The sequence below is a fragment of the Lissotriton helveticus genome, chromosome 10 (genome assembly GCF_964261635.1).
Source record: "Lissotriton helveticus chromosome 10, aLisHel1.1, whole genome shotgun sequence".
NCBI classification, from domain to species: Eukaryota; Metazoa; Chordata; class Amphibia; order Caudata; family Salamandridae; genus Lissotriton; species Lissotriton helveticus.
The window spans coordinates 974,157,221-974,176,786 of record NC_136071.1 but is presented as its reverse complement, the minus strand read 5'-3'; the positions used below and the strand labels follow the sequence as shown (position 1 = coordinate 974,176,786).

Sequence of the window (19,566 nt, the reverse complement as noted above, 5' to 3'; positions counted from 1 at the left end):
ATACTAAATAAATGAAATAATACTTGTAGAGAGCACTGGTATCAGGTGGTGGCCTGGCACTGAAATAATCACAATCTGCCCATTAACACGCATTACGACAAACAAATGTGTTTTATGTCCCTAATGAAACGAGCATATTCAAGTCAATGCGCAGGGAGGAGCCACGAAAAAGAGTATAGTAAAAAATTTGAAACATATGACAGATGGATAAGACACAAGAGCAAGCGCATTTATGTGGATGGCTCTATGAATAAGAAACAGATTTAAAATAATGATTTTGGCCTCAGGGAGGTAGTCTAATTTTACCATATGAGAGGGTATCGGTTCCATTTTAATGAGACCTAGGAGTAGTTGAATGGGCAAGTTCTGAACTATTTGGAGCCTATCGCTAAGGATTGAGAACTTGACATAAGCAGGTATAGATCTTTCCTTCTATAAATCTTTCCAGTCAGCCCTGTAGAGGCGATGGAAAGAGAAGTCCACCTCAGTGGTAGTCGTGCTTCAACACCATGGCTTTCATGAATACGATCCAACTCCTTCGACATTCCACTTCCAACAGCTTGAATTAGGCCCTTTTTTGAGGTTCATTTGCCGTTAACCCATTGTAAGCACTTTTCAAATCTTAGGTGGTCCTGGTATACATTATGACCTTTGGATCCAAGTACTTTTACTTTGTAGACACTCTTTTTTATATGTCCCCCTTCTGCTGAAAAAATTGCCCAAATCCAACAGGCAATGCAACAGGAGACCAATTTTTATTAATAGTTAATACATACCCTTATGATTTCATGATGTACAGGGAATGAATAATTAAACACTCACTCTCCCGATACATTTTAACCCTGGTGCAATTATCACATTACAATTTGAGAAAAGTTATCATAATATTCCTATTAGGAAGCAGCGACGTCAATTGCCAAGTGAATACAAACAAAAAAAAGTATACGTCTATTGAGATTGCCCTTTTGATAGCAGGATATCGCGAATACGCAAAAATTCCACAAGAAATTTAAGAAGTAATTATGGAAATACAGCTAATCTAAAACAGCAACCTCCAATGCCAAATGTTATAGCTACATAAAAAGTTAATAGGCCCATGTGCCCAGTGTACACAAGCCCAAAAACGGCATTGAACCGTAATTAGTTCATAAACAAAACGATATTGCGACATCTGCATGGCGACAAAAAAGTATGAAAAATATTTTTAGACCAATGTGTAGGTTTTGGCCACTGGATTCAAGATAGCCTGGCTGATGAGGATTATGAATCCGAAACCGGTCCCAGGATGCTTGTTTCCGGTCCATGGAAGACATGGCTTGGCAGTTCGGGCTCGACTGTTCCCATGAGGCACAGGGTCAGACTAATTTGCATATAGCCATGTCTGAAATGGGGTGGGTGAGTGGGCTAAAGAATGGTGATGGATTAAACCCAGATCAGTTGACTGGGGGTGAGTGTTTGATTTGCTCAAACGCTCCGTCCATCATCCCCTTTTGTATCGCTTTGTTCGCCCTAAGTGTGGCAGGGTATGCTCAGACGTGAGTCCCTTGCTCACTTGGCCACTGGATTCAAGATAGCCTGGCTGATGAGGATTATGAATCCGAAACCGGTCCCAGGATGCTTGTTTCCGGTCCATGGAAGGCATGGCTTGGCAGTTCGGGCTGGACTGTTCCCATGAGGCACAGGGTCAGACTGATTTGCATATAGCCATGGCTGAAATGGGGTGGCTGAGTGGGCTAAAGAATGGTGATGGATTAAACCCAGATCAGTTGACTGGGGGTGAGTGTTTGATTTGCTCAAACGCTCCGTCCATCATCCCCTTTTGTATCGCTAGGTTTTAATTTACCAACACAGCGCCGATTGAAGGGTAGCGATCATACCACTACATTGACTTACCTACCCACGTTGATTGGAGTTTGGACTACATTAAAGTGGTATTCAAATCAATTGGCTGGCGTACAGATCAAGTAGGCGTATTTCAAATCGAGAATGAATTGTCATTATGTATACTGCGCCCAAGACTTTAAGCTGTAATTCATTATGCCTACGAATGGGTTTTGTAGCTTGCTCTACACAGATTTCCATCTATGCTCAGAACAACTTACTTACAACACTTCAACTCAACTTATATTTTGGTCGCTTCAGACTGACAAATGGTAGGTGTATTTAATGGTATGGTTGTGGATACATGGGTGCGTCGCTTCGGTTTTTGGGAAATCTGACACATATTTTGGTTTTCGGCACTAGGATGTTTACGTTTTATATGTCTCTATAGCTTTCGGGACATGGCAGCCTTTGAACATTTATTAGAATAGGATTCAATTGGTTTATTTCCTTAACACGCTTCAGTTCTGGTGAACCCTTATTTTTGTGCATTTAATTTTATTCACGTTGTTTGTGTAGTGTTTTAAATGGTTATTAGCTATGAGGAGATATATGTCTAGTGTTTTTTATATTACATCATATGGTTTGTGTAAGGTGATCCTCAGATATTAACTGTCTGTGTAAGGTGATCTTCATATATTAACTGTCAGTCCACATGGTTTTGTCCACGAGGACCATTCACTTGGCTTCATCCCTTCTCCTTCTGCCTTTTGTTTCTTTCATCTTCTTCTATCTTGAACTCATAGATGTAATTGCTTTATTATTGTCCTGTGATTTTGGTTTGGTTATTTATCTATATTTTCATTGTTGAAAACTTTGGGTATGGTCTTGTATCAATTCTTGGATATGTGAAATTTTGTAATGTTTTTAACAATATACATGTTTGTTTATATGAATGTTGTATGTGGAATATAGTGTTTGTATTGTAAATGTCCTTTTATGCTTTTCAACTTACAGCGCTGAAGGAGTCCTTTGTTATAGGACGAAATGCGTTGGCTGTTGCTTTCTAAGACAGAAAAAAATAAAGATGAAGAATAATTCCTCATTCTGTGCTTCACTGAGCAATGATTGGACTTGTTCATCTCATAGTGGTGCAGCTCTGATTTAGTTTGTATGTACAGTTTTCCCCAGTGAGGAAAGTGCCCTTGGACAGGGGGCATTTTTGGAGATCTGCACACAAGATAGCTCAATACTTTGATTTCATTGGTGATTATTTGTGATTGGTGCCGCAATTGCTCTTGTTTGGTCCACTGTCCATTTGTTGTGTTTTTGGATATCTGGAAGCCGTTATCATACCCAGCTTAGGGTAACGTGGATGCCTGAAACAGGCATCCAGCCACACCTTTAGTTAAACACTCTAGTTCAGGATGATGAGAAGCCATGGATACAGCAGACTCTGCATCTGTGTTCCCAATGTGTATCTCCCAGAGGCCTCCCCTCCACGTTGGGTCCGTACCCTGCCCCTGTGTTCAGTTTGTGGTTCCCATGGAAATATTCAGCTGCATCCCTTTACGCCCCTTCAGTCCATAAATCTGAATTGTCCTGGATTATGAAATAGGCTTTCTATGTTTCGCGTTGGGGCGGGGAAGAGATTGGTTCTAGTATCCGATTCATTTTTGCTAGGTTTCCCCCAATCAGGTATTTTCCCTCCTCATGCCTATGTGGAGTATTGTGACCTTGAATAAAGACTAGAGCTGCTGAGAGCAGGGTCATGATGTTTACGGATGACTGCGAGACCATCAAATATATAGAATGATGTTGGGGTGTTAACTCTCCCCGGCCTCTGGTCTAGCCCCGATTTCTCCGCCTGATTCCAGGCTGTCCCCCAGGGTGGGTCCTTGCTCCATCAACTCTGCCGACTGGACCCAGCAATACTTGCCTCCAGCCCCGAACAGCGTTGCGGTAAAGCAACTTCCGAGGGGGGGCCCTGCTCGAGGGGACCCTGGCCTTCGCGCCCCGCAGCGCCAGCGACTACTTCTGCTGGGCACAGGTCTCCCGAGCCGATCCACCACCTTCTGCTGCCTGTGGCTGTGTCCGGTACGCTGTGAGGACAGTGCCTCTGGTGAACTCTGATGATCGCAAGCTCTCCAAGATGGCGATGCGACTGCAGCTGGCCTCCATCTCCCCCCTGGGTTCCCACCTTCTCTCCGGGACTTCTCAACTTGCGTGCTATCCTGATTGACACTTTGCTGCTGTTTTTCGGACAGTTTTCGCTGGACTCTAGCCCTTCCCTCCATACCTTGCATCCCACCCACCATTCCTCTATACTGTGACTGCATCTTGGACCTATTGCAATAATGCTAAGCTTTGGTATTCGCTGAAGTCCTTACACCATATACCACCCCTATGCGTCTCTTAGAGTTTAACCAGTCATATCCCTTCCTATGTGTATGTAGTTGACTCTTATCACTAGTGTTTGCAGTGGACCTTTATACTCTCTACCACTCCTATGTGACCCTTAGAGTACTTCCAGTCATATCCCTCCTGTGTAGATAGAAGATAACTCTATGACTAGTATCCTATGTGACTTTTAGATTGTATCCATGTGTATCCCCTCCCTGTGTTTAGAGATATAGCTTTAACGACTAGTCGCCTGTGTGACTGTTGGAGTATAGCCAGGTGTATCCCTTCCCTCGTGTGAAGAGATAACCCTATTCACTAGAACAAAAAGAAATGTGTTCCTTATGTAACGTAACTGATTCTATGTAAAGTGCTCTGATAACATGTAACGGAACTGGTGCTATGTAAAGCGCTCTGATAACCTAATCGGTTCAAGTTCGCGCTATATAAAACTCTAAAAATAAATAAAATAAATAAAGTGGGCATCCAGTGAGTGTGATAAAAGGTCACCTATATCTTCCGCATTCTGTACTAAGGAACGAGTGCTGATTAACACAAGGTAAAGTAAGATTTCTCCATGTAGGTTTCAAGTGAGGGCATGGAGATATGAATGAGATGGTAAGGCTGGCTCCGGGGCTTGTGTGCTGACTGAGTGTTTGAGATGAATGGTATCATGGTGGATGAGGTGAAAAGACAGCAAGTTTTTTTTTGCAGAGGTGTGGAGCGAGAGTTGGTCCGAATAGAGCAATGGGGCTAGCCCTGGACTCTTCAAACACAAACAGGAGATACTCTGGTCTGTGCCGATTAGCTGGAAATCTCCTGAGAGACTGGAGAACAGGCAGAAGAGTAGCTGACTTAGCCCCTGTGGGATGGGCATCACATGGCTTCACGCCACACTGGTCCTTAAGAAGCTCTTGTATTGTGGACATGGGTGTCTGGGGTTTTAAAATGTTTAGGATGAGAAAAATACCAGGTAAGCTACAGATTACCTGCCCACACTACAATGATCAGGGAGCCAGATAAACATGTCATTCTGGGGTGCTCTCTTTGCTGAGATGGTAACCTGCTGGGTTTTTTAACATCTAGGTAGCAGGAACGGCAGGTAGGCCAGGGATTCACAGCCTGGTCTGCAGTAGTGAGTTTATGTATCAAATATTTCACGTCTCCTTTTCGGGGTTTCTTGCATATTTGTACAACTAGAAGCAACAATGATTAAGCCATTTCTTAATTAACTCATGGTACTATACAGCAACGTGAAAAACTCAAACTTATTGGGGTTCTTCTCACCTGCTTGCCTCCACCATTACTTTGCAAAGAGGAGGATGTGCTTGGAAAACCCCCACCATAAGAGCCCCCTCCGCTACTAGAGCCTCCAGTTCCACTTCCACTCTTGCTGGTACAGTTATTACAGAGGATTTCTCCCTGACCACCCTTCTTCCACATAGAAGAGGAGTTGGTCTTACACATGGTGCAGGTAGGCTTCAGACCAAGAGGCATCTGTAACAAAGAATAATACAAACATGTAACAAATATTGCAAGCAAGTATGACACACAAATCAAAAAAATAATTTTTGCCACAAACATCAACAAGGAGTTTCGGGGACAGGCAATTGCTTCACTTGCTTGGCTTCGATTTGGTAAGCACAGTGGCATATTTATGGCCACTATTTAAGAGGCTGCAAAAACATTCACTGGAGACCCATCCCGGAATCAATCAACTAACAACTAAAATCAAACCTGTGCTATCAAGTGTAGCTACTGTAAAACCTCGTGGATCAAATGCAACAGAACACACAACTTCTGGGAAGTCTGCAAGCCACATTCTGAAAAAACTGGGGCAGTGGCTCAGTCAAGACTTTTACACAATCTTCGAGAAGGTTAGAGAAGAAGGATAATGTAAACTCCCTTAGACCTCTCAACCTTCAGGTACAGAGCGAGCATTAAAATCTTCAGTTATTGCGAATCAAATAGTTAATGCAATGAGGCGCTAAAATCATGACTAGCATTCATAAGATAAATTATAGATGATAAAAAGAAATTGGGAAGCCAGGAATTATGTACGACTGGACCACAGTAAACCACCTAAGTGATGATTAGCACTCTAAAAAATACGTGTCACTGTAGTATGGCGCACCCTTCCACATCCATGCAAAAAAGGGGACACCATAGTTTCTCCTGGTTGTCATTTTGAAGGACAGGAAATAAGCTCATTTATATTGTATATCACCTTCCGAATGCGTTTTTAACATTGAGCTTCATTGAATCAATTAACTATGCTGAAAATGTCTAGCTAATCAGGCAAGTCCTTCTTATGTCACGGTCACTGTTACATAGAGCAGCATCTTGGTAATCCCTAGTAAGACATCTTGTTGGGCAAGGGCCTGTGTAAAATAATAAATAATACAGCAAATGTAAAGCAGACCACAGAATGGCACATTTAGATAGCGATCAACCACCATTAAAATCCTAAATATGGTTTGACACGACTGAAAAGAAAAGAAATTCTGAAACGGGCATGAATCCTTTCTCAGTACTGGCTGTACTTAAAAGAATAACTAATTTCAAGTGAACATAATTTTTTTTTAATGTCTAGTTTTTGCTGTGGGCCCATATGCACCAACCTTGCTTTTCTACATACGCAGTATCTTCTTATCTCAGGCTTTTAAGCAATGAGACAAGCCAGAATTGTGCAAGTGAGTGCAAAGGCTTTTCAGTAGTCAAGTGATTCACAAGTTACTTACTTGTGTAATGCTATATCTGTAAGAGACATTACTTAGTGATAGATTCCTTACCTTAGAATATCCACAGGCGTCAGACTGGATCCAGAAAGTTTTTTCGTCAGCAGTACCCCTGCGCGACGGTAGGCGTCGTCATACGCCTCCGTGTACGCCGCAGGCATCGTAGTCGCCGAGATGACATCGTTGGAGCTACTTAGACGCGTCCACACTCGCTGACGTCAGTTCTGTACACGACTTTCCGAGCCAGGAACGCAGAGCCATGCAAGATACTGACCACTGGTGCATTGAAACTAGGGCCCTGAAAGGGATGACCTAAACCCTAGAAATCAGTTCGCAGAACGGGGAGGATGGGTGGGGCGGTAAGGAATCTATCACTAACTAATGTCTCTTACAGATATATCATTACACAAGTAAGTAACGTGTGCATCTGAAACAGACACGTTAGTGATAGATTCCTTACCTTAGAATAGATACCCCAGCAATACCCACCCCGGTGGTGGGTCTGCGAACAAAGATCACACCAGAAAGTCACAGAGAACAGAACGGCCAAAGAAGCAGTCTCTCCGGACTTGACTGTCAAGGCAATAATGCTAGGTAAAAGTGTGCAACGAGGCCCACAAGGCTGCCTGACAGATGTCTTGCAGGGGGACACCACGTCCCAATTCAGTAGTAGCTGCTGTCGCCCTGGTAGAATTGGCGCGCAACCCCACCGGAGGTTCCTTTTTAGCCAGAGACTAACAGGCTTTGATACACAAGACGACGGAGTGTGAGATAGTCCTCTTGTGTACAGCCCAGCCTTACTTGGCGCGCACGTAGCCAGCGAAGAGCTGGTCATCCACCCAGAACTATTGTGTGCGACTTACGTAAAATGAAAGCGCACGTTTTGGGTCCAGACGGTGGAGCCTCACTTCCTCTCTGGGACGGTGCGGAAGCGGAAAGGAAGTGGGCAAGGTGATAGTATGCCCAATGTGAAAAGCAGTGACAACTTTTGGCAAGAAGGAAGGACGAGTGCAAAGCACAACCTTGTCCAGATGGACTGACAGAAAAAGAGGCTTACAAGAAAGAGCCTGGATCTCACTCACGCACCTAGCGAAGGTGATGGCAACCAGGAAAGCAGTTTTCAAAGTCAACAAACGAAGAGGACAGTTGTGGAGCGGATCAAAAGGAGCGCACATCAAAAAAGTAAGTACCAGATTCAAGTCTCACTGCGGCATCACAAACGGAATAGGAGGGAAAAGGGGAGTAATGCCTTTGAGAAATCTATTAACAACAGGGGACTTGAAAAGAGAGGGCTGATCAGGAAGCCTGAGAAATGCCAAGATTGCAGAAAGGTAGCCCTTGATAGTGACCAGTGCAGAGCCCTGCCGGGCCAAAGAAAGAAGTAAAAAAGGGGACCTCTGAAAGAGGAACAGAAAGGGGATCCACAATCTCTGCTGTGCACCATGCCATACATTTGTTCCACCTGCAGGCATATACCGATTTAGTGGAGGGACACCTGGATGCCAGAATGACATCGCAGGCTTCAGGAGGCAAGTCAAACGGAATCAACTGTCGCCGCTCAATCTCCACGCATGTAGGTGGAGGCTGGACAGGGTTGGATGGAGGACCGTTCCCTGCTGCTGCGACAGAAGATCCTCCCGAAGAGGCTGTTGGATCGGGGGATCCACGTCATAATGAGTAGCTTGGGATACCAAACTCTTCGAGCCCAGTCTGGAGCCACAAGAATGACTTAGGCCCGGTCACGCCTGATCTTCTTCAGCACTCTGGGCAGAAGTGGTATAGGCGGAAAGGCGTACAATAGATCACAGCTCCACTCGCGACGAAAAGCTTCACCTAGCCAGTGCCGCCTTGGAAATTCCAACACGCAGAACAGCTGACATTGCGCGTTCTCTTCGGTGGCGAACAGATCTAACCAAGGCTCTCCCCACTGTCGAAAGAGACCTTGCACCACCTCCAAATGAAGACGCCATTCGTGATCCATCAGGCACCGGCGGCGGAGTTTGTCCGACCTGACGTTCAAAGAACCTGCCAGGTGTTGAACCGTCAATGAAATGCCTGGACGTTCCTGCCATGTCCAGAGGCACAGACTCCTGACATAGGGTCCGCAACCCCACCTTGTTTGTTGCAATATAACACGGCGGTGGTGTTGTCTGTGAACCCCTGCACCACCTTCACCTTGACAGAGGGAAGGAATGCCTTCAGAGCAAGAAGGATCGGCCGAAGCTCCAAAAGGTTGATATGGAGCCTGCACTCCGCCGGAGAACAGAGGCCTCCGATCTCCGCCTCTCCTATGTGGCCGCCCCATCCCAGGAGGGATGCATCAGACACCACTGTGTGCTCCGGTTGGGGAAGGGAGAGGGATCTGCCGCTGACCCAATGCCGATTTGTGAGCCACCACTGCAATTGTTGTGCATTGCCCTCGGAGATCTGGATGTAGTCGTACAGGTTCCCCTGATGCTGCGCCCACTGGAACTTCAGGTCCCACTGCAGAGCTTGCATATGCCATCAGGCATGGTTGGTGAGCAGGATGCAGGAGGCCATGAGGCCCAGCAGCCTCAAGGTCGTCCTCACCGAAACCCGGGACAAGGGCCGAAAGATCAGAATCTTAGCCCGAATGTCCCGGTCTCGCTGATCGGGAGGATAGACCCAAAACTGCGCCGTGTCCAGAACCGCTTTTATGAAGAGGAGCTTCTGAGAGGGAATCAGGTGCGACTTCGGCACTTTGATGGAGAGCCCCAGCAAATGCAGGAGGTCGGCCGTAGTCTGGAAGTGGGAGACGACTGCCTGAGGCGAGCCCGCCTTCAACAGCCAGTCGTCGAGATAGGGCAAGACTGAAACCGCTGATCTGCGCAGATGAGCTGCGACCACCGGCATCACTTTCGTGAACACCGGAAGGGTGCTTGTAAGGCCGAAGGGGAGCACTGTGAACTGAAAATGCTCCTGCCCTACCATGAATCGCAGGTAACGCTGTTGGGCCGGCAGGACGGGGATATGAAAATAAGCTTCCTGCAGGTCCAACACTACCAACCTGTCTTGCGGGTCGAGGGCAGACAAGATCTGAGCAAGTTTGAGCATCTTGAACTTCTCCTTTCGGAGGAAGTGATTGACATCCCGAAGGTCCAAGATAGGATGCAGTCCTTCTTTGGAACCAAGAAGTAGTGGGAGTAACAACCACAACCTACTTCAGGCGTTGGAACGCGCTCTATGGCCCCCTTGGCCAAGATGGCCGTAACTTCCTGCAGGAGAAATGTCAAGTGATCCCCCGACATGCGGTGGTACTGTGGTGGCATGGCTGGAGGGGTAGTCTCGAAGAGGAGGGAGTAACCCCTTAGGACAAGTTGAGGAACCCACTTGTCCGATGTGATGGTGCACCAGTGGTGGAGGTTATGGCGAATCCTGCCACCCACTGGCATCTGGTGGGCCTGAAACACCGGACCAGGAAGGTTTGGAGGCAGTGGCTGCAGGGGGGGGTGGACTGACCCGCAAGCTGGCCCCGTGACTCGCCTCTGCGGGTGCCACATTCGCGGCTGCACTGAGACTGTTGCTGGGCATGCCTGTGGCTCTGAAACGAATGTGCTTGGGCGCCCCTTCTTTGGCTACGAAAGGAGCAAAAAGCAGAAGCAGAAGGAGTGCGTGTGACCGAAAGGCCTAAGACTTGGCCGTAGCCTGTGTGTCCGTAAAAAGTTCCAACGCGCAATCTGCTTTATCGCTGAACAGGCGAGTGCCATCAAAGGGCATGTCCATCAAAGTGTTCTGAACATCCCCAGAAAAGCCATTCGTCCTCAGCCAGGCATGATGGCGTAGCGCCACTGTCGGTGAAATTGCCCTGCCCGGCGAGTCAGCAGTATCAAGACCACAACGGATGGTGAACTTGGCTACGTCTGAGGCAGCACTTGCACAACCATATCCCACACAGAATGGGAATAACGGCCCAAGAGACATGCAGTGTTCACAGATCGCAGGCCTGAACTGGCGGAAGAAAAAATCTTCTTCCCAAACTGCTCCAGTTTCTTGGATTCCCTGTCCAGAGGTGCGGAAGGGATTGTGCTTGGGGACGCAGAGGCTTGGACAACCAAGCTCTCGGGTGGGGTGTTGGGAGAGGACAACAGGGTCGCCCGGGGCCCGGCGATGGCGGCGGGCCACGTTCTTGTCCACAGGAGCCCTTGTGTTGGGCCTGGACCAGGTGCCCAAAAGAACGTCTGAGAGTGTATCGTTAAAGGGCAGCAGCGGCTCCATAGCAGCAGAAGCTGGCAAAGCACCTCTGTCAGAAGGTTAGTCCTGATGCCACACTAGGGAGCTCGAGGTGGAGAGCCTCGGCTGCCCTACGCAACACCATAGATATATGATCCACCCTCCTCCGTAGCCATGGTAGGAGAAGACAGTGCGCCAGGTTCCGGAGCATAATCCTGGTCACCTACATTTCCCGGATCCTCATCCCAGTCCGGGTCTAACTAGAATCGGGCTGCGAGAGGGTCCTCAGACCACTCCCAGTCCTCCCCGTCCTCCACAGCCTGCGGAACAGGTGGAACATACGGAGGTAGGTGGACAAAGGAAAACAGATTCGCAAACGGCTTTGGAATCAGCGTCGGTCGACACCCTTCCGGCACCTGTCTCACACCAGGTAGGGAGCAGGGGACGGTGTCGGCCGGGTCTGCGGCCGGCGACGTCGATGCCGGTGGAGGTCGTGCAGGGCCAACCGGCATGGACTGGGATCCAGGCCTGGATCCACGAGGTCCCTCGGCATCGACTACTCCGGCATTAGGGACGGAGCCGGCAACTTCGAAGAACAAGGACCCCCAGCCAGGCCCGAGGGGCCCGAAGGCACACCAGCGGGGCCGGACCATCGAAGACACATGCCATGGCTGATAGGAACTCCTGCAGCTGGGCCGGAGTCGCTGATGGACCCAGAAAGGGCAGGTAGGCCATTGGCAACTGCCACCGGAGCCGCAGGTGCAGCGCCACCTGCACCCTTAGCCAAGTCTCGTGACCGGCTAGGGGAAGGCGAAGAGCGACACCGCTTCTTTGCCTTCTTGTGCTTCGCCTTACCGGACTAAGTGCGAAGACTTCGAATGATGATGATGATGATGATGGCTCCGTGGCCGGTCCCTTGACCCCCCACTCGGGACCTTGAATGGCGCTGAACAGACTCCTGGGCCTCCAGCCACTTTCGGGACCGTTCCCGCAAATTTTTCGGAGCCATGGCCCGGAAGTGGGGGCACGACTGAGTCGAGGTCACGCCCCAGGCAGTAGAGACACTCACGGTGCGGGTCCGCCACCGACATCGTACGCGGACAGGCCGCCCAGGATTTAAAACCGGGCATCCCTATGCCCCTGTAGATTGATATATACTTGAAAACAGAGACAAAAGTCCCCAAAAAAACTCTGTCAAAAAAGTACTGGGGGTAGCGCCCTCTCCGGATCTGCGCTTGCTGGTGCGGAAAAAGAAAGAACTGACGCCAGCGCACGTGGGTGCATCTAAGTAGCTCCAGCGACGTCATCTCGGCGACTATGACGCCAGCGACATACACGGAGTCGTACGACGACGCCTACCGACGCGCAGGGGTACTGCTGACGAAAAACTTTCCGGATTCAGTCTGACGCCTGGGGATATTCTAAAGTAAGAAATCTATCACTAACGTGTCCGTTTCAGATATACTTTAGCCGTCACTGATCATTTATGCAGCAAGCCAGCGAATACTGAGCAACATGGAAGATGATTCGAAGCGTGGGAGAAAGGAAGCCATAGTAAATCTTACCGTGAAAGAAAATTATGGTACTTCCTGTGTTTGGAGTTTCAGGCAGGGATCAATATGGCTTCTTTGTTGGCATCCTAGGTAGAACACATCCTGTTAGGAGGTTTGCATACATCTCAAAAATCTTACGCTATTCTTACCCTTTGTTTTAAAAAGGTATGAGGATGGGATCTGTTCAGGCTGAGTAACAAAAGTAAAAGCAATAGGTTTAGCTAAGCTTTCCCTTTTGGAGATATGGCAAGTGATGAATAAAACTTTTTTTGAGACTACATAAACATTTTCTTTTGCATTGTAATCACTATTCTATGTTGATTGATACAAGTAAAGAGACACCCAGACGTAACAGGCAACAGCAGTTTTGTTTTCCATGATAACGTCCAACACAAGAGTGCTTGAACCCTTGGCTTTTGCTCTTATTTGAAGTTATTTACTTTCTTGTTTTAACCTCCTAAATTCCATGTACCCCAAGGAGATCTTTGACGTCTTTTATTGTTTTAGTTTTCATGTTACTTTTTCATACTAGTCCCTTTTACATTCCTTGCTTCCTATGTCCAGGCTCTCCACGGCAGTGTAGTGACTGCACCATGTCTTTAACAAGCAATGGCAAAGCCAATAGGTTTTGACAATGCAAGACCTGGTGGCGTTATTGTTTTTTTTAAAGATGCTGCACACAGCAGTTGCTGCTGGGCAACATGACTCAAAAGTAAACAAGTATTTGCAATGCAATAGGTCTCACATATTGCAAAGCAAATTTTTTATTTTGTATACTAGCGCCCATACAGCACGTTCACTTTCATGGAGGCTGCGCCCCTTTCTTTAGACAATCCTAGTCTAAAGAAAGGGGTGTGGCCTACATTAAAGTGAAGCCACGGCATGCAACCCTTTGTCAAACAAAAAGCATCTGTTTGTCAAGTTGACAATCTGACGTTTTGTTTTGTAAAAGTGCCCATGCTGATCTTTCACTTTAATAGCAACGTCTTGTCTAAAGAAAGGGGCATGGCCTCCATGGATTTGAAAGCACTGCAAGGACGCTAGTAAACAAAAATAAATAAGTAAGTAAGCGCGGCCGCTATACTTAAAGCGGACTGCCATTAGTAAGTTAAATAAAGAAATGCGGCTGCTATAGTTAAAGCGGACCGCCATTAATAAGTAAATAGGGGCGGCGTACTGCGACCTAGTGGCTGGAAGAGGGGCAAATCATTAAACAAAACAGTGCTCACAGCCAAGACAAAGCAAACCGTGTAACAAGATCAGTAAAAGGTCAAGTCGTTATGGGAGGTAAGAAATGCAGACAAGCCGGTACCAAGGATGGACTAACAAGCCTGATAACGACTTGGAAGCCAGAATTTACAAAGCACAATGACAAGCCAATTAAAAAGATGGACAGAGTGGGTGGGGCTTCACAGCCATACTCCACTACTGCATGCCTCACACCAGCGCATGCACTGCAGAGGCTCGACCTAATAAAAAAGTACTATGGCGCGGCCAACGTTGACCTCATCATTGCACTTTATTTTGTTTGCCTTAAGTCATGTTGCAGAGCATACCGAGCTGCTGTACATCATCTTTAAAAACAGTAACTAAGCCAAATAGCTCCGCACAAGCTATTTGGCTTTAAAATATTTTTTTTAAAAGAGGATGTGGCATCACAGCGACAACCGCTGCCTGCAGAACTTGGGAACCAGATTCCAATGTCGGCATCGGCTCAACATCCTGTGATTCTGGGCAAATCATTGAGACTCCCTGGGTCAAAGAAAAAAATAGAAAAAAATAAAAAATTAATTTGTCCTTGTGTAAAGTTAATGGTGCTCAAGTAAAGCACTCCAATACCTACGGGTTGAGTTTGCTCTGTAAGCCTGGAAGAAAAAAAATAAAACAACAATAGAAGTGGGTGGGAAACAAAGGGGGCGGATGAGTGGGGTAAAGAGAACAACGGGGGTGCCAACAAGTAAATACAGAAAGAAAAAAAAGTAATACCTTAAGGAGCATTTGGCCAATGGAGGACACTGGCCACAGGAAAAAGTAGTTGGTCCATTTTCCACGGCACGTACATGAAGGGACGAAGAATGAAGCAAAGGAGGAAACTGGAGGCACCGCCCAATAGCAATCAAGGAAACGAGAGCGACGTGGGTGCCAACCAATGGTAAGTAACAGGCAGGTTCTAAGCTCTTTTTGACTTTTTTTTTTAAAGCACAGTAGCACATGTGCAGACCAGGATTAGGGGATGTGGCCAATGAGGGAATTGAACAGGGTGAGTCTCGGAGCTCTGCTCTTTTCCCAACTGTTAAAGGTGTTTTTTCTAGCACCTCTGGCTTCCCCCAGAGTGGTGACAGCTGCCCCAGCAAATGCAGAGTCTCGCAACACGGGAGGAGTGCTCCAGCAGCTATACTGCAGGACCCAGAGGAGGCGAGGACTCAGAGCACCACGGCCGCCATGGTGATGAAGTAGGTCTCTGGTCCACTATGTCTGTGAAACAGGCTATGACAGCGTAGGTAAGAAGCAGTAGTGGCACCTGGGTGCCTGCATCCTGCACAAGGAAAGGCAGCATCAGCCTTGCAGGCGGGGTGGGTGCCTTGTGATAGCGAAGCTAGTGCAATGAGTTGTGTGGAAAGGAGAGGTTCGGGCCCTCCAAGAACCGTGCTTCTGCACCTTTGCTTTGTAATTTGTGGAGCTCCTGTGTTTGTTATTTATTGATCAATATTATTGCAATTCATTGTTCAATACAGCATTAGGGTCACGTTTGTTGGACTATCTTTATCACATGTCTTTTATTCATGATACTGAAGAGTAACCCTACAGAGACCTCTCCCCCAAAGTATAAAAAGTTCTTGCTTTAAAGAAGCTCGACAAGTATTATTGTTTATGACTACATCGGAAGGAAGAAGGGATATGGGGAGACCTATACTGTAGAAATGCAGCAGGGAAATTACCCTGCCCAACCCCCTGACTTGGACCAAATCAAGGGTCCTATCCCAAGTGGGCCAATCTAAGAACCTGGGGATCCTGCACACTGCTGCGGCAGGAGCCTAGACGAGCTACCCTAACAAAATGCAATAAAGAGCCTCAAAGTGTTTTCAGCCAGGGGCCTGCACTGGAGAAGAAAATTAATTCAACACTTGGCAGTGGCCATCCTGAGTTGAGAAAATCCTGTATCCCACAACACACTTGAAAGGGTAAATAAGCCCACCTGGAATCAGGAGGCCCTACAGACAATTGGAGAGTGAAAGGACCTCACCCTACAAGCCCAATGGTGTTTTTTGACCACATTCACAAAGGACTACAGGTGAAAAGGGAGAAATCTAAGCACTAGAGGTAAGGAATAGCCTATGCTTGCACCCAACATAAAGTGGTAGGTCTGTGATCTATGATGTACCGCCCAGGAGGCACTCCCTGCAGTCAGCACTCTGTCTCTGCCATGACAGCCAGTTAGGGGACAAAAAAAGAAAATTCCACAAGAGTGGTTGGTCTAGTCAAAGCAAACAGCGATAAGAAAGACATTGTGGATAATGCAGAGGGAGGAACCCTCCAGGACTATGTACAGCAAGGTGTCACTAGAGACTCTTCTGCAGGCCTTCAAGGGGATAGAGGACAACATGCAGGCCGGTAAAAGAGATAATTTGAAGGACACACAGGAGAAGAAACAGCAAATAGCCGACCCAAGGAGCCGAGTGGATGAAGTAGAAAAAGGTCTTCAGGAACAAACCAGCGATAGCAAGCACTTACAAAGAATGCGAACCTCGAAGAACAGAATATCTTTCTCCAAGAAAAGTGCGGGCAGGTTACTTCATAAATCTACTTGTCCTGTAACAAAATCCACTTGCTCCTTTGGTGCCATGTACTGCGGCGATAAATTATGGCAGTAATCTCATTATATAACTCTGATATAGCCTCTCTGATTAAGCCAGGGCCCATACCATAGTAGTGTTTGAATACTTGCAATCCCCTTATGTTGCCACCTTTCTGCAGAGCTACATACTAGGGCTGAAATGAAGTGGTAAGCAATAGTTCCAGGGTTACAATGCCTATTAGAGTCTGTCCAAACCTACTAACTTGCATGTTTTACGGGTTTTCAACAACTCTTTTCTAACCTGTTCCCATACTGAGAAATGTTGGCAATTTACTCCGGACAATGGCAGACGTAAACCTTCTTCCAGAGTTGAGCAAAAAAGTGGTTGGAGGGAAAGTGAACATGCAAACACTCAGATTTTCGCATGAGCAAATCTACCTATGCAACTTTTGCTCATGCTAAAATGCAGTTCACAAATATTTTTTAGGAGTACTATTTCTTGTCCTACTTCTGTAAATTCTTGGGAATTTACGAATGCCGTATAGCTGCACTTAATTCAAGGACATATACTGGGTCCCTGATTTAGTCTGGCGTTGACCGTGACTTTTTGAGTTTATTAAAATACTGTCTCTCTCTCTGTATCTTCTGGCTTCACTGTGAGTGACAGCATTCTGCTCTTTCACAAGGAGCATATCGGCACACAAAGTAGTTTTGTTCAGCGCCAGTAACTACTGTGGCTGTGCTTTTTAAGACCAAAAACAACTTTTGCTTTTGCCTATGTTTGTTATAATGGTGAGGGCCTGGCAGCTCCCACACCAATAAGGTTTCACAAAAACCATGGCAAAACAAGTCACACTTTGACAAAACTAACCACCAATTTCAGACCTACTGGCTTTGCCAATGCTTGTTTATTTCTGTTTCCCATAATCTTATTGAAACTGGTTACACTGATTTTCCATTATGAATATTTTTGGGAAATACTAGTATGCATCAACACGTTACTAAATTATGCTGCAAAGAAATTGTACCTAAAATTTTACAGTGGTTTAGAGAAATGTATTTTTTTCGGCTTTAATTTTTTTACGAACATTTTATTTTGAAATCAAAGAATCATCAATCTTGCTTTCAAGCTTCTGCAAATATTTGCATCAAATCAGAGAGCATTCTGGCAGCATTATAATAGCCTCATATTGCTAAACTTTGAAAACGTGTGTACACATTTTAATACTGGAACCACTGTCAGTAATGCAGTCAGAGCTTACAACATTAATTAGCGCTCACCCTAATAATAATGGCTTTCAATTAATTAACCATAAATACAAGTTTGAACAGCATTAGCATATGGACAACAATATTACCTTAACTGCAGACAGTGCCCTTCCCTGATCCATAATGTGGTACTGCAAACTGGCAACCAAAGGGTTTGTGCTGCAGGGGGTTGGGCCTACTTGTCCCAAGGACAAAATACACATGAAATCGTGTTGCCTTGACCCCAAACAATACGTCCTGGGCGTCGGGCTATAGGAATTCCACATTCCTGACACCCGAACTCCCTTGGCAAGGTAATGAAGTAAAAACTGTTGGAACTTGGTCTAGGGACCCGCATGACCTTACCCACAAGAGGGTTCGTTTGAACTCACCTTGCAAGTGACCGAGTGTCACCTGTTTTTTCCCCATTCATTTCAATGGGACAAGATTGACAAATGTACTACTTTTATGTTCAAACACTTTAAAAATCCAAAACTCTTACTGTATGTATGATACAAAGTTTTTTTTAGTGTCTATATTTATATAAAAATACACTTTTTATAAATTGGTGTTGTATTACTATCACTTTGTCTAAATGGTACTGTAAAATGCTTAACACATGTTTCTCCAGTAATGCCCGACTGCTCTTCGCCACACTACCACGGCTGAGCTATGGTTTATTGTTGTTGAATCCAAAGATCATCTCTGTGTATTAGGCGAATTTTGGATGGTAAGGCCTCCCAGCTATGGTCAAACCTGTCCTTGGGAAGGAAGATGGCAGGCTGAGTTCTCCGCAATGAACTATCTTCCAGAACTACTCCCAGACTGACATCCCATCAGCAAGTTATGGTGAAATCTCTCCTCATGTAAAGATACAATAGTATTGAGTGATGCTTAAAAATCTTTACGAATATTTCTCTAACCCGATGTGGTGGCGGTGTACCAGGAGGCTTCGAGGCCGTTTGCTGCATTTGTGGTTTGAGAGGTGGCCGGCTTCTACCAGTGAATCCCATCGCTATCTGGTGAGCTCCTCTCTTACTTCGTGTTTATACACATGCAAATCAAGGAAATGGCTGTCTATGACATAATGCACATACGGCAAAAAAAACAAATGACTACGGTGTACAATTAGTGACCAACAGTGATACGTGACACAGTGCTGTACAAAGGTGACATAAATGACATGTGCATTAAAACAGGGGGATATTTATCTTTCAAGTCCAAGACTAAATGCATAACCCCCAACAGTAGTTATGAGTTCCTGTTCAAGTCAGAGAAATTGTGTGGACTAATCGAGACAGTAATGTTGACTTTTTGCCCCTTAACAATTGTGCAGCTTATTAGGCATCAGAAGCGGGTCTTCATCAGATCGAGGAGGGTGGGAGGGGCGAGGGGGAGGGGGTTGGAGATGACAGCCTAAGACTTGGGATCCTAATGAGTTGGCATCCAACTGTAAGCAATTTTCGTAGAGGTGTCAGACTCACATCAGTGGATTGTAGTCTGGACATAAACTATAAATCTGTCTTCACCAGCCTATAAGAGTAATTTAAAGGAAGCCGCCGAGGCGATCAAAATCATTGAAATAGACGTGGAGAAGTGTGGCTCACTGGTTAGAGGAGGCAGACCCTGAAGCAGAGGTCAGACCGGGACCAGGGTTCAATTCCCGACGCGGCAGGGTCCTGAGCTCAAAATGTCCACGGACTCGATAATTCTCGCTTCGGTGCCTACTCAAAATCAGGGGCTCACACTCTGCAACTCTGGGCAATAGCTTGCTCAATCTCCACTACGGCCCCCCGCAGCGGGATGCCTGGCTTTCACC

General features: G+C 46.3%; 1 protein-coding gene across 2 annotated transcripts in view; it reads right to left on the bottom strand.

Annotated features, from left to right (window-relative positions):
• The window catches only part of GATAD1 (GATA zinc finger domain containing 1), a 111,979-nt gene that overhangs the window by 82,743 nt on the left and 9,670 nt on the right, over positions 1-19,566 (bottom strand). Inside the window, exons 2-3 of one of the 2 annotated variants that reach the window (XM_078663645.1) lie at positions 12,716-12,789; positions 5,509-5,718 (exon numbers count right to left, since the gene is read on the bottom strand). In XM_078663645.1, coding sequence (XP_078519771.1) covers positions 5,509-5,718 — 210 coding nt within the window. In that variant the 5' untranslated portion in view covers positions 12,716-12,789. The remainder of the gene's footprint in view (positions 1-5,508; positions 5,719-12,715; positions 12,790-19,566) is intronic. The other variant, XM_078663644.1, reaches the window with a different exon arrangement.